Source organism: Scyliorhinus torazame, chromosome 30 (assembly GCF_047496885.1).
Source record: "Scyliorhinus torazame isolate Kashiwa2021f chromosome 30, sScyTor2.1, whole genome shotgun sequence".
In the NCBI taxonomy this organism is placed as follows: domain Eukaryota; kingdom Metazoa; phylum Chordata; class Chondrichthyes; order Carcharhiniformes; family Scyliorhinidae; genus Scyliorhinus; species Scyliorhinus torazame.
Genome location: NC_092736.1, coordinates 25,633,440 through 25,645,776, shown reverse-complemented (window position 1 = coordinate 25,645,776; position 12,337 = coordinate 25,633,440). Strand labels below are relative to the sequence as shown.

At 43.8% G+C, this 12,337-nt stretch overlaps 1 protein-coding gene across 1 annotated transcript in view; it reads left to right on the top strand.

Moving 5' to 3' along the window:
• LOC140404454 (deoxyuridine 5'-triphosphate nucleotidohydrolase-like) overlaps nt 1-10,000 on the top strand; it is an 80,156-nt gene extending 70,156 nt beyond the window's left edge. Inside the window, exons 5-7 of the mRNA XM_072493010.1 lie at nt 6,910-6,984; nt 9,454-9,524; nt 9,633-10,000. Of these exons, the coding sequence (XP_072349111.1) occupies nt 6,910-6,984; nt 9,454-9,524; nt 9,633-9,689 (203 nt within the window). The 3' untranslated portion in view covers nt 9,690-10,000. The remainder of the gene's footprint in view (nt 1-6,909; nt 6,985-9,453; nt 9,525-9,632) is intronic.
• Nucleotides 10,001-12,337: the final 2,337 nt, after the last annotated feature.

Genomic DNA, 12,337 nt, shown 5'->3' with positions numbered 1-12,337 from the left:
TTCTTTGTTCTTTGTTCATTGCAATGTTAATGTAAGCCCAATTGTGACACTAATAAAGATTATTATTTATTTTCTGGGTATTGTGTTTCTCATTGTGATTTTTGCAAACCTGTGTTGGCCATTTAATATGCTCCAATCACGGGTATGCTCAGCTGAAATGTTTTATGTCATTGCCCCGCCGCACATTTAGGATAAGCCTAACGGTGTACTTTGGGGGACTACCCGACTAACGAGGTTGGTTCGTTAACAAATGTTGTATAAGGCAAAAAACCTCATCCTGTTTTTGTTGACTGGTTTAGGATTTTAATCATGGTTTTAGTTATAAGTTTATCATCTCACTGTTTAGTTTTTATTCCAGCAGAAAGTCTGGATGTAGAATATGTTGATAGTAATTAGTATTTTCTTTATATTTGACCATTATCACATTGCCATAGACCCTCATGGCTTTGATTCCTTACCATTGCTACTTTTTGAATCTCTGGTAAAATCTCCCCAAAGTCACGACTAGTGTAGGCGTTCAGGGTGGTACGGGGCTGCCGTTTAGCATAGTTGCATTGAACATTAGGGGGTTAAATGGGCCAGTAAAATGCTCCAGAGTGTTTGTACAGCTTCGGAGCCTCAACCCAGAAGTGACATTCCTTCAAGAAAAGCATCGTGTGTTAAAGATCACCAGATTACACTGGGTTGGCCAGGTTTTTCACTCTAGCGTTAACGGCAAGTCCAGGGAACGGCAGTTCTGATTAACAAGAGGGTCCAGTTTTCCCCCTGGAAATGTAATCTCCAACCCTGGTGGACAGTGTGCAATAGTTAGCGACATGCTTCTTCGAAGTTTGGTAGTCTTGCTAAATGTCTGCCCCCAATTGTGATGACGCAAGGTTTATCACTTAGCTCTGACCCTCACTCCCTAACTTGGACATCCATCATTTTACCTTTGGAAGAGACTTATTATTATTGTTGTTGCAGTGTCTTGGGACCCAAAATTAAATTGCTCAATTCCTAAGACCCTTGTCCTTTCTGATGTTTCCAAAGTGCTCTCTTCCTTTATGACACAAATGGGACACGTGGACCCTTGGTTTGGTGTTTTCTACATCTGGGCACAAAAGACTTCTAACTCCTGTTCACCACACTTGTTCATGTGTAGACAGGAAATTTTGCTAAGTCTATATTCATCAGTATAGACTACTTCATTAAAACAGATCCACCACCCCTTCAATATTGTGGGAGACCTTTAGTTCTTTCAGGAAACAGATTCTTCATTATGCATATGCTATCAAACCAAGATTGAGTTGGTGGACTCATTTTAGAAATAGATGGGCAGTATTCCATTGCTCCCATCCCGGAGCTGTATGCAGACAGGTTAAGGTTCCACATTCAATTTGATTTGCCCTCCACCAATAAACCAGCTTCGTAAAGGGTTCCAATTAGCCACAAACACCCGCCGCCTCCTCACCATCATCATTTCCCCTGCTGCCTCGACTGCCCTGAGGTGGTTGTGTCTCTCTGAGGAAGAAGGCCTTTGACTGTGGGGTGGGAGTATTGTTTATAATCTTGTGTAGGTTTGAGTTTGGCCAAAAATCTATCTTCTGGATCCTCCTTCTGTATACCTCCCCTCTACACCAACTCCTCTATATCTAAGCACTTTCCACCGTCCAGGGGAACATGTCAGCGATGCCTCCTGTCCCCACTGTTGTTTACTTTAGCAAGAGAACTTGTGTTCAAGCCGTCCACGCTGCTAAAGGGCATCCTCCGAGCTGGTGTGAAGCAACGAGCACCCTTGTATGCTGATGAGCGCTTCTACATTGCAAACCCTGTTCCATGTGTCGACAACATAATGAACATTCTCAGCACCTTTTGGCTTTTTCAGGCTATAAGTGAACAAAGCAAATGTTTTCGAATTTGTTCTAATGCCAAGCAAAATCCCATCAGGTGCTTTGCCATTCTGTTCATCTGATGCCAGCTTTTGCCGTCTAGGCATCAACATAGTTCATTTGCTCCTGAACCATCATAGAATAAATTGCTCGAGCCTGGCTGTCAAAAGTGGATAGGCACAGCTGGAATTGTTTACCTCTCTTCCTAGTTGGTAGAATTCAGTCTATAAAAATAAAAACGTCAGAGTGGTCCTGGTGCACCGGATGCCTGATGACTCAGAAGGGCCAAGAGTCTTCGCTTCCCACACGCTTTCCAACCCCGAGTGAAATTACGCGCAGGTTGAGACGGGAGGTTTGGCCATCGTATTTGTGGTGCGGAACTTCCATCAGTACATTTAGGAGCACGTGTTTATGATTTAGACAGACTACATGCCCCTTCTGGGATTATTTAGAAGAGGACAGGGTGATCCCGTCCAGGTCCAATGGTGAGCTTTGCTACTAGCCGCCTCCGAATATACCCTGGAGCACAGTCCGGGCACAAACTTACCACCAGCCGGCATGCTGAGCTGCCTGTCCCTCCACTAAACCGCCAGTGGCCGCGGAGGTAACCGTTGCTCTCCCACTTCATGGACAGCTTGCCAATCATGGTGGCTCGTATCAAGGACAGACCCACAATTGTCACTGGTCCGGCACATGGTTCAATATGGAGCCCAGCATAGAGCACTGCCGGGTGATCTGAGGGCCTACTCCGCGAGGCTACTGGAGCTGGAAGTAGAAGATGACGTCCTTTTGTGGAGGACGAGCGAGCAGTGTCGCATGTCCTTGTTGAAGGACCTGCACAATGGCCATCCAGGAGTGGCCATAATGAAGATATTGGCCCGCAGCTACGTTTGGTGGCCCGAGATGGACTCTTAAGAGTGGCCCAACACTGCGGCCCTTGACAGGAGCACCAGAAAGCCCCACCGGCGGCCCCGATGCCGGGGAAACCACAGTCCCTCATCCACGTAGGCTTTGCCAGCCTGTTCTGTTTTTGAAAACTCACCACTATTCTTAAAGTCCCGCTATACCAAAAAGGGCCGACATTCTAAATGGTGATCAGGGATTCTCTGTAGCATTGATCCTGGGTCCCGCATTGCTAAGTAAGTAAAGCAGACTATTTTCTCTTTTTAAAAGATGCAATCACTGTCTTTACAGAAAAGTAAAAAGATCTTGCTTCTGGATCCTTCTGGTTGGTTGAAGGGACCTTCAGGCCCAACTTGACAATCAATCTTCTTTAAAGTCTGGTCGGTCTCTTATTTTCCAATTGCGTCCTCAGCTCAATTTTCACTTTGATTTTGGCTTTGAATTATGTTTCTCGTAGACTGATAAACCTGGTATTAGCAAATTTTCGCACTTAGAATCTCATCCTTTCTTTTCCAGATCCTTACTAAGATAGTTACTTTCAATGAAGGTGTGAGCCATTGTCTTTGGCTTCATTCAAAATCCTGTTTATCTTGTTTGCTGAGCCTGCTTGACCAAGGATATCTGCATTTTACAATCCTCTCCTGGCAGCCGCTGTTAACCCTTTGTGGGATCTTTCCCTACATTCTCTCATGTTTCTCTCAGACCAGATATTGCCAGACTTCCATGTTTCAAATGACACATCTTTCCATATTTTCAATAACCGTTCCAAGGGGGCCATGTTCTTTATCCTGGTAGATGCCCATTCCAAATGGCTTGAGGTGCACTGGGTACAAACCGTGACTACACTGACCATTGTAGATATGCTACGACACATTTGTAGCATACACTGAATACTCAAAGTCCTGGTGACCTATAATGGGACTGCGCTCACCAGCCAAAGACCATGTGGTCATTCATGGCCACGAATGGCATCCAGCATGTGAGGACTGCTCTGTACCACCCGGCCTCCCAACGGATTGGCTGAGCGGGCAGTCCAGACTTTTAAACGAGCCATGAAGAAGACTGCCAGACCTTGGGAGACATGACTGGATTGCTTACTCCTCAGTTACTGTACAATACCACATGTCACTACTGGCGTTGCACCGGTGGAATTGCTCATGGGACGATGGCTCAGAACTCGCCACAGCCTTGTATTCCCCGATGTCGGTGCGCGGATCCGCCAACGGCAGGATCGCTCCAAGGCAGACACATCGGCGCTTGCAACTACGCACTTTCAAGCCTGGCGACATGGTCTACGTACAGGACTGTGGCATGGTCCTACTATGCTGTCTAATCGCAAGGGAATGAAGTCAATTTCCACCGTGACCACATTCGACGACTTGAGCAAGAATTGCTAGAGCTAAGTCAGGGTGCCCCAACCAGGGTCTGGGCACAATCCCCTATACAGCCTTGGAGAACTCCTGAGGCACCGTCGTCCTACACCTTGGAGTACGAACTCCCCAGGTGATTGGGAGGGGGGTGGTGGAGCCACCCCTAGTTGGCAGGAACCTCTGGGTAACCCTGCGGGGTGAGGAGTAGTAGAATTGTAAGATAACCTAGCTGTTATCCTACCTACCTGGTATCTTATGAAGCCCTTGCCTTCGGCTATCACAGTTCTGCTAATGTAAAGAGGTGGGAGCAGCTCAATTGGATAGGCTAAGATAAATTGGAAGTATTTAAAAGGTTGTCAGTCCTGAAAGTAGAGAAGTCCCCTGGTCTGGATGGGTAGCCATCCCATGTTACTGAAGTAAAGTGAGGGTGGGAATTAGAGGCTCTGGCCACAGTGTTCTAATCCTCCTTGAATATGTCAGCCCTGTTTTTAAAAAATTTTATTAAAAAAAAAAAATAGGAAGAGGGGCAAAGTTAGCAATTACCGGTCAGCCTTGAGTTGGTGGTGGGCAAACAATACCAGTGGCAAAATTTTAATTGACACGTGGACGATTATGGAGTAATAAATGAGTTTGTGTTGTGTATGGAGTAATAAATGAGTTTGTGTTGTGTATGTTGAAGGCCAGCTGTGCTTGACTAACTTGACCTTATTTTGAACTAATAGGATTAATAAGGTGATGGTGTACAGACTTTCTAGATGGGGGACGGGACTGTGTAACATAACAGACCTGTTAGTATAATTAAAGTTCATGGGAGTAAAAGGACAGTGGAAACCTGGGTACAAAATTGAGTTAAGGTATGACAACACCTTGTACGGGAGCTTGAGCATAATAAAAGTGCCACAGCTCTTCAGAGGAGCATTATAAAGTAAAGTATGACATGGAACCATGTAAGGAAATATTGGATCTGGTCAAAGCGGTAGATTATAGAGTTTCTTACAGGAGGAAAGTGACGTAGGGAGAGTATCTCCGGGTTTAGGGCCCTGGCAAATGAAGGCACTGCCACCAAAGGACCGATTTGGGTGTTGGCAAAAGAACGGGGGTTGCCAACAGGGATCTACAGGTGATGGAAGCAGATTCAAAAGTAACTTTTAAAAAGGATTTGGATAAATTATTTTAAAGTCCAATGAATACAGGGCCATGGGGAAAAGAGCAGGGGAGTGGTATTAAATAGATGGTATATTTGGCACTGGTACAACGGCCATATAATGGTCTTTATTTGCTACATTATTCTGATTCTGGGCAATTGTTTTGTCTCATTTCATGCTAACACAAGCTTCTTTCTGGCACAAAGCGTTATTTTGCTTCCACCAGTTGGTGGAGCTGCAGTTCTTCAGAATTCAAATTAAAATATCGGTTTGAAATTTCCTATCAAACATTTGGGAGTTGGACATCGTTCACACTTGTAGCTGGGTGAAAATGCTGGAACATCCTATGGAGCAGGATTGGGTGCACAGACTGCAGTGTCTCGAAGACAACTAAAGATGGTTAATAAATGCTGGTCTTGTGAGCATTACCCATGCCCTGAGAATTTTTTTTTAAGTCGCGGAGTGAGGGTGAGAGATCGATCCATCACTAAAGCAAATTTGCGTCTCGCTAATTAGTGGAATTGAACTTTCCAAACCGGAAGAAGCAGTTCAGTCCCTTGAGCCTGTTCAACTATTCGTTTAGATCATGACTGATCGCTGTCTTGGCTCCATTTCCATAACTCCTGATACCATTGCCGTACAAAAGTCTCATCAATCTCAGTTTTGACAAATTTATGTGATGCCCAGCCTCAACAGCTTTCTGGGAGAGTTCAAGATTTCTGTTACCTTTAGTGTGAAGAAGTGCTTCTTTGCATCACCCCTGCATGGCCTAGCTCTATTTTGTCGTGGGCATTTCCAAAGAGGAATAGTTTATTTAGCCGCCCTGTCAATTTCTTTAATCATCAGAAACATTTCAAGGAAGACCCCCATTAATCTTCAAGGAAATGTTAACTGTCTACGCAGCCTGAGGAAAAATGGGACTACTTTCTCTGGTGTTTAGGAGGACGCAAGGTGATTGCGTTGTAATATATTAAATTCTTGGGCTTTACTGGGTGGATCCGGGGAGGCCATTCGGTGTGGCTGGAGGATCAAGAACAGGGGCCAAAGTCCCAGGGTAAGGGTCCATAAATCCCTCCTGCCATTCAATAATAATCTTTATTGTCACTTAGGCTTACATTAATACTGCAATGAAGTTACTGTGCAAAGCTCCTAGTCGCCACATTCCAGCACCTGTTTGGGCACACTGAGAATTCAGAACTTCAAAATTACCTAGCAAGTACGTCTTTCGGGACTTGGGAGGAAACCGGAACACCCGGAGGAAACCCACGCAGACACTGGGAGGACATGCCGACTCCGCACAGACACTGACCCAAGCCGGGAATCGAACCTGGGACCCTGGTGCTGTGAAGCAACAGTGCTATCCACTGTGCTACCATGCTGCCCTTTCTGCTCCTTCCAAAATTTGTCCAAATGATGATACAACTTTGTAAATTAAAGATGGTCCTTTCCAAGTAGAAGCATGCAAAGAACTAAGATATGTATATAGAATTGCCTGCTATGCATGTGAATGTCTTCCAATAGTATACATTATGCCTGGTGCCCTTTTGTATGGGTGTGGATAGTGAATGTTATTTTTAGCCTCTACGTATCTGTAGAATCAGTCACTCTCTTTCTGTTTCTCAGCTGGTGTTATTGATGAGGATTACAGAGGAAATGTTGGTGTGATTCTCTTCAACTTTGGCAAGGAACCATTTGAAGGTAAGGGACAAGTAACCGATGGCTTTTCTTTCACCTCATTACTGTTACTGTACACACAGCAGATTCACTCGAAGAATCTTCTTATTTGTTCCATTGTTACTAATACGAGCACAACATTAGTATTGGTCATCTTATTTAAGGAAGGATGAAAACTCCTTAGAAGCAGTTCAGAAAAGGTTTACTGACCTTGTACCAGAAATGGGTGGGATGAAATATGAGGAAAGATGGGACGGCTAGGCGTGTATACTTTGGAGTTTAGAGTTAGTAGGAGACCTGATTGAAACATTTAAGGACCCTGGGGGATCTTGATAGGGTGGATGTGGAGAGGGATGTTTCCTCTTGAAGGAGAATGAAGAACTAGGGATCACTTGGAAAAATAAGGGATTGCTCATTAAAGACTGAGATGAGGAGAAATTCTTTCTGAGGGTCGTGAATCTTTGGAACTCCTTCCTCAAAAGGCTGGAATGTTTCCAAGTCGATTCTTGGTAAGCAAAAGAGTGAAAGGGTTATTGAGGCAAGGCAGGAGGTTGCAGTCAGATCTTAACTGCATGGCGGTGCAGGCTCGAAGGTTCAAGTGTTCTACTCTTCCTAACTCATCCCAACTCCTAAGAACAAAGAAAAGTACAGCACAGGAACAGGCCCTTCGGCCCTCCAAGCCCGTGCCGACCATGCTGCCCGACTAAACTACAATCTTCTACACTTCTTGGGTCCGTATCCCTCTATTCCCATCCTATTCATGTATTTGTCAAGGTGCCCCTTAAATGTCACTATCGTCTCTGCTTCCACCACCTCCTCCGGCAGCGCGTTCCAGGCACCCACTACCCTCTGTGTAAAAAAAAAAAAACTTGCCTCGTACATCTACTCTAAACCTTGCCCCTCGCACCTTAAACCTGTGCCCCCTAGTAATTGATCCCTCTACCCTGGGGAAAAGCCTCCGACTATCCACTCTGTCTGTGCCCCTCATAATTTTGTAGACTTCTATCAGGTCACCCCTCCAACTCCGTCGTTCCAGTGAGAACAAACCAAGTTTATTCAACTGCTCCCCTTAGTTAAAAGTGCAAATTCGAGAACTATTGGAGGGTAAAGCATTTACTCTAGTGGCCACTAAGTGGGGAGTTTCCTTCTGACATGCTTTTAATAATTGTGTGAAATGTTCTACTGGGGCAATTTGGTAAGGCACGAATGGGGAAAACATTCTCAACAAATTCTTAAAAATGTTATTGGACATTTATCCTCATGTTTGTACTTTGTCTAGTCACATCAAGTGCCTGTGTTGCAGAGAAAATTGCCAATTTGTTAGCCCTGCCAAAATATGTAACCGACACAATACGTCAATTGTTCTGAACTCCATAATCTTTAATTATTAGTAGCTTATGTTAACATGCCCTGACCATGATGGACAAAATTCCAGTTGTCAAGATGCACGCAATGTGGCCAAACAAATAGTGAATCAGCTTCAGACATTTATTTGGATAACTGCCGAGCTATTGTACACAATTTCCACCTGTTTTTTTATTTATATATATATATATATATGATTAGTTCCAGAAGGTCTAGTTGAATTAATTTTGGCATGCTTGGGATTAAATTGGAGATGTTTTCATTAACTGGCCACCAAACATTTCGGTTACAGGGCGTGGGAAGGAGTGGGGTGGAAAAGCTCTTGGCATGCCTGTGTTTAGGCCTTGGGTGAGAATTCAACCGGGCGAGGCTCCACAGCTGAGTTGTTTGCCGGATTTGAATGTCTCGCTGACACATGACGAATGACCACTTGGTACCAAAGGGCTGTTGGCACCTGAAGCAGTGTTATACGAGTCACCACATTGTAACAGCAGGCATTGTAACAATGTCCTACTAAATGATGCTTGGAACAGTTTATCCAATTGCATTGATGATCACCAGAAACGTAGACTTTTATTTGGTATCCTGGCTACCATGCTTAAGACATCAATTCCTCCCCCTTTTTTCTTTTGCTGTGAAGTATCGAAGTATCAGTAGTGGAATTCATTTTCATTGGTGTGTCAGAAGTTTGGCATTAAATAATGTGTTTTAACCTAAAGGAAAATATGCAGTAAATACCTTTTGTAGGTGGAAATAATTTTCTAATTGCACTGCTGCTCTTGAATGTAAAAGAACTTCTGAAGAGGTAGGTCACCATTTTTGAACTTCTTTGTGGAAAAACCTCCAGGTTTCAATGCATAAAGAATGTCATTGGCAGTCAGTTTTCTAATAAACTGGAACAGCTTTGAAGTTGGTTTGCTCGCTCCGTGTGGTATGCATTCATTTTTAATCTATGGTTGGAAACATTACAAGACATCACAAAATGGTTGGATAGACCTAAACTAATTAAGATAATGTACTAAGTGGACGGGAATAAATGGAGCGCCAAATGGTCAGGACGATTTGTGCTGAGCGATTTTTGGGGAGAAAAAAAAAGATTTATTTTCTTTCAAATTTTTATTTTGATAGTCAAAAAGGGTGATCGAATAGCGCAGCTGATCTGTGAACGTATCTGCTACCCAGAACTTGAGGAGTTGAAGGTGAGTAAATGTATTATTAAGCAAACATTCCTTGTTGTGGTTCTATTTTCCGGGGGTTAAGATGGAGCCTCCTCTTTGACTGTTTTACCCTCTCTTGTCTTTCTGCAGACCCTGGATGAAACTGAACGAGGTGCAGGTGGTTTTGGCTCCACTGGTACAAACTGAACAGGTTGTTCTGCCAAACCATGTCAAACATTGCTTAATTCTCTTGAGATGTTACAAGCTACAAGCTGTGATTCTTCATAAAACCGCAACTTGCCTCGTCTATGGTGCGTTTGTTTTATACTTAGTGGAGAAAACACAATCTATCCACATATAAAACTGCTTCCTTGCTGCTTATAAAGAAGTGATCACAATAGTGACTTAAGTCGGTTATTCCCTTGTTCCAGTTAAGAATCCCAGCAGTAGGTCAACCGCTAGAATCATCAGGTGTATTTCATTGTTTTTTTTTTCCTAATAAAAATTTTTATACCTTATGGATGCACGTTGTAAATAGGACATTTGCATTTATTCAGGGGTGAGGGGGAGAATTTAATGTGAATTTATGCTCAGCAATTTTCCACCAGAGTTTTAATCCTTTGCTTGATCTTTTGGAGTATTTAGGAAATTCCTGCCTTTTATTTGAATTTAAAAAAAAATCATTTATAGGATGTGGGCGCTGGTTCGGACAGCATTTGTAGCCCATCTTTAGTAGCCCTTCAGAAAGTGGTGAGTTGCCACCTTGAACCACTGCAGTCCTGAGGTGTAGGTCTACCCACGGTGCTGTTAGGGAGGGAGTTCCAGGATTTTGACCCAGCGACAGTGAAGGAACAGTGATATATTTCCAAGTCAGGGTGGCAAATGACTTGGAGGGGAACCTTCAGTTGGTGGGGTTCCCAGGTATCTGCTACTCTTGTTCTTCTGGGTGGTAGATGGTCGTGGGTTTGGAAGGTGCTGCCTAAGGAACCGTGGCAGTTACTGCAGTGCATCTTGGACAGTGGCAGTGTACCATCTACATCGGTGTGGAGGGATTGAATGTTTGTGGAAGAGGCAGCAATCCAGCGGGGCTGCTTTGTCCTGGATGCTGTTGAGCTTCTTGAGTGTTGGAGCTGCACTCAACCAGGCAAATGGAGAGTATCCCATTTCACCTGTCTTGTGCCTTGTAGATGTTGGGCAGGCTTTGGGGGAGTCAGCAGGTGAGTTGCTCTCTGTGGGATTCCTAGCCTTTGACTTGCTCTGGTAGCCAAAGTATTAATATGGTTAGCCCAGTTCAGTTTCTGATGAATGGTAACCCCCAGGATGTTGATTTGTGGGAGATTCAGCACTGGTAATGCATTGAATGTCAAGGAACGATGGTTAGATCCTCTCTTGTAGGAGATGGCCATTGCCAGACACTTGTGTGTTGCGAATGTAACTTGTCAGCCCAAGCCTGGATATTGTCTAGGTCTTGTTGCATTTGGACATGATTCCCGAACTCCTAGAGTATCTGAGGAGTCGCGAATGGTGCTGGACATTGTGCAATTCTCCTCCTGACCTTTATGATGGAAGGGAGGTCATTGATGAAGCAGCTGAAGATGGTTGTGATCATAGTGGACAGGCTTTTTCCTCTAAATTCAAGACTGTTTACACACATGATTCGACACACACAAATCCTCCAGTTGGGTTGTCTCCCTGATTTTGCGAGAAAATCTAAAATTGTCAATCTTCCATTCCAAGGGTTGGTTCATGCATTTATTCCTTTGTTACATCCATTACGTTGAGCTTCTTCTGCTATCCAGTAACACGTCGGGTCTTCCCTTTACGAGCGGCACGATGGCACAGTGGTTAGCACTGTTGCTTCACAGCACCAGGGACCTGGGTTTGATTCCCGTCTTGGGTCATTGTCTGTGCGGCATCTGCACATTCTCCCCATGTCTGCGGTGGTTTCCGGGAGTTCCGGTTTCCTCCCCACAAGTGCACAAAGACGGGCTGTTAGGTGAATTCGTCATTGTGAATTCTCCCTCCGTGTACCCGAACAGGTGCTGGAATGTGGTGATGAGGGGATTTCGCAGTAACTTCATTGCAGTGTTATGTAAGCCTACTTGTGACACTAAAGATTATTTCCTCGTTTTGTAACACAATCCCCACCCACCAACCTGGTTTGTTCCAGTTCATCTCCGATAGCTGCGGCTGGCCTTGTGATAATCTGAAGGTGGTAGTGGGTAGTGACTGAGGTCTACACCTATGCTCCCTGAACCTAAATCCGAGCTGTTTCTGTTGTTTTCAGCGATACTGCTTTCTGGCTTTCTCTTTACGCTAGCAGTTGGTGAAATAAGTCACTGTCATTTAATTTAGAAGGTACGGCATTATTCGAAAATTGCTGCAGTTTACCATATCTTCATAACTTCAGAATGAGGAGTATAGAAAAATAGTTAGGTTTTTATGCATCACTAAGATGTATGAGTGGGAACTTAAGCTTTCCCCAAGGAGTGTTTTGCCCTGGGACTCGACCTGTAATCACCCATTTATAAAAAAAAAACTTACAAACTTTACAAATAAACCGCACATAAATAATTCAATTCTGCTTGTATACATGACAGCCAGATATGGAAGGTAACAAACTATTTTCTTTAAAAAAAAAATAAAAAAAAAAAAATAAAAAAAATTTTTTATTCAAGGTTTTCATAAAATATCAATAACAAAATGAGAAAGAAAAAAAAGAACCCAACAGGGTTAAGTACAAAACACAATCTAAAAAAGTAACCTCCCAAACCCCTCCCCCCACCCATGTACATAAATAATAAATTAACATTAACACCCCGACTTAACACAACAGGTGTATACACCCCCTCAGA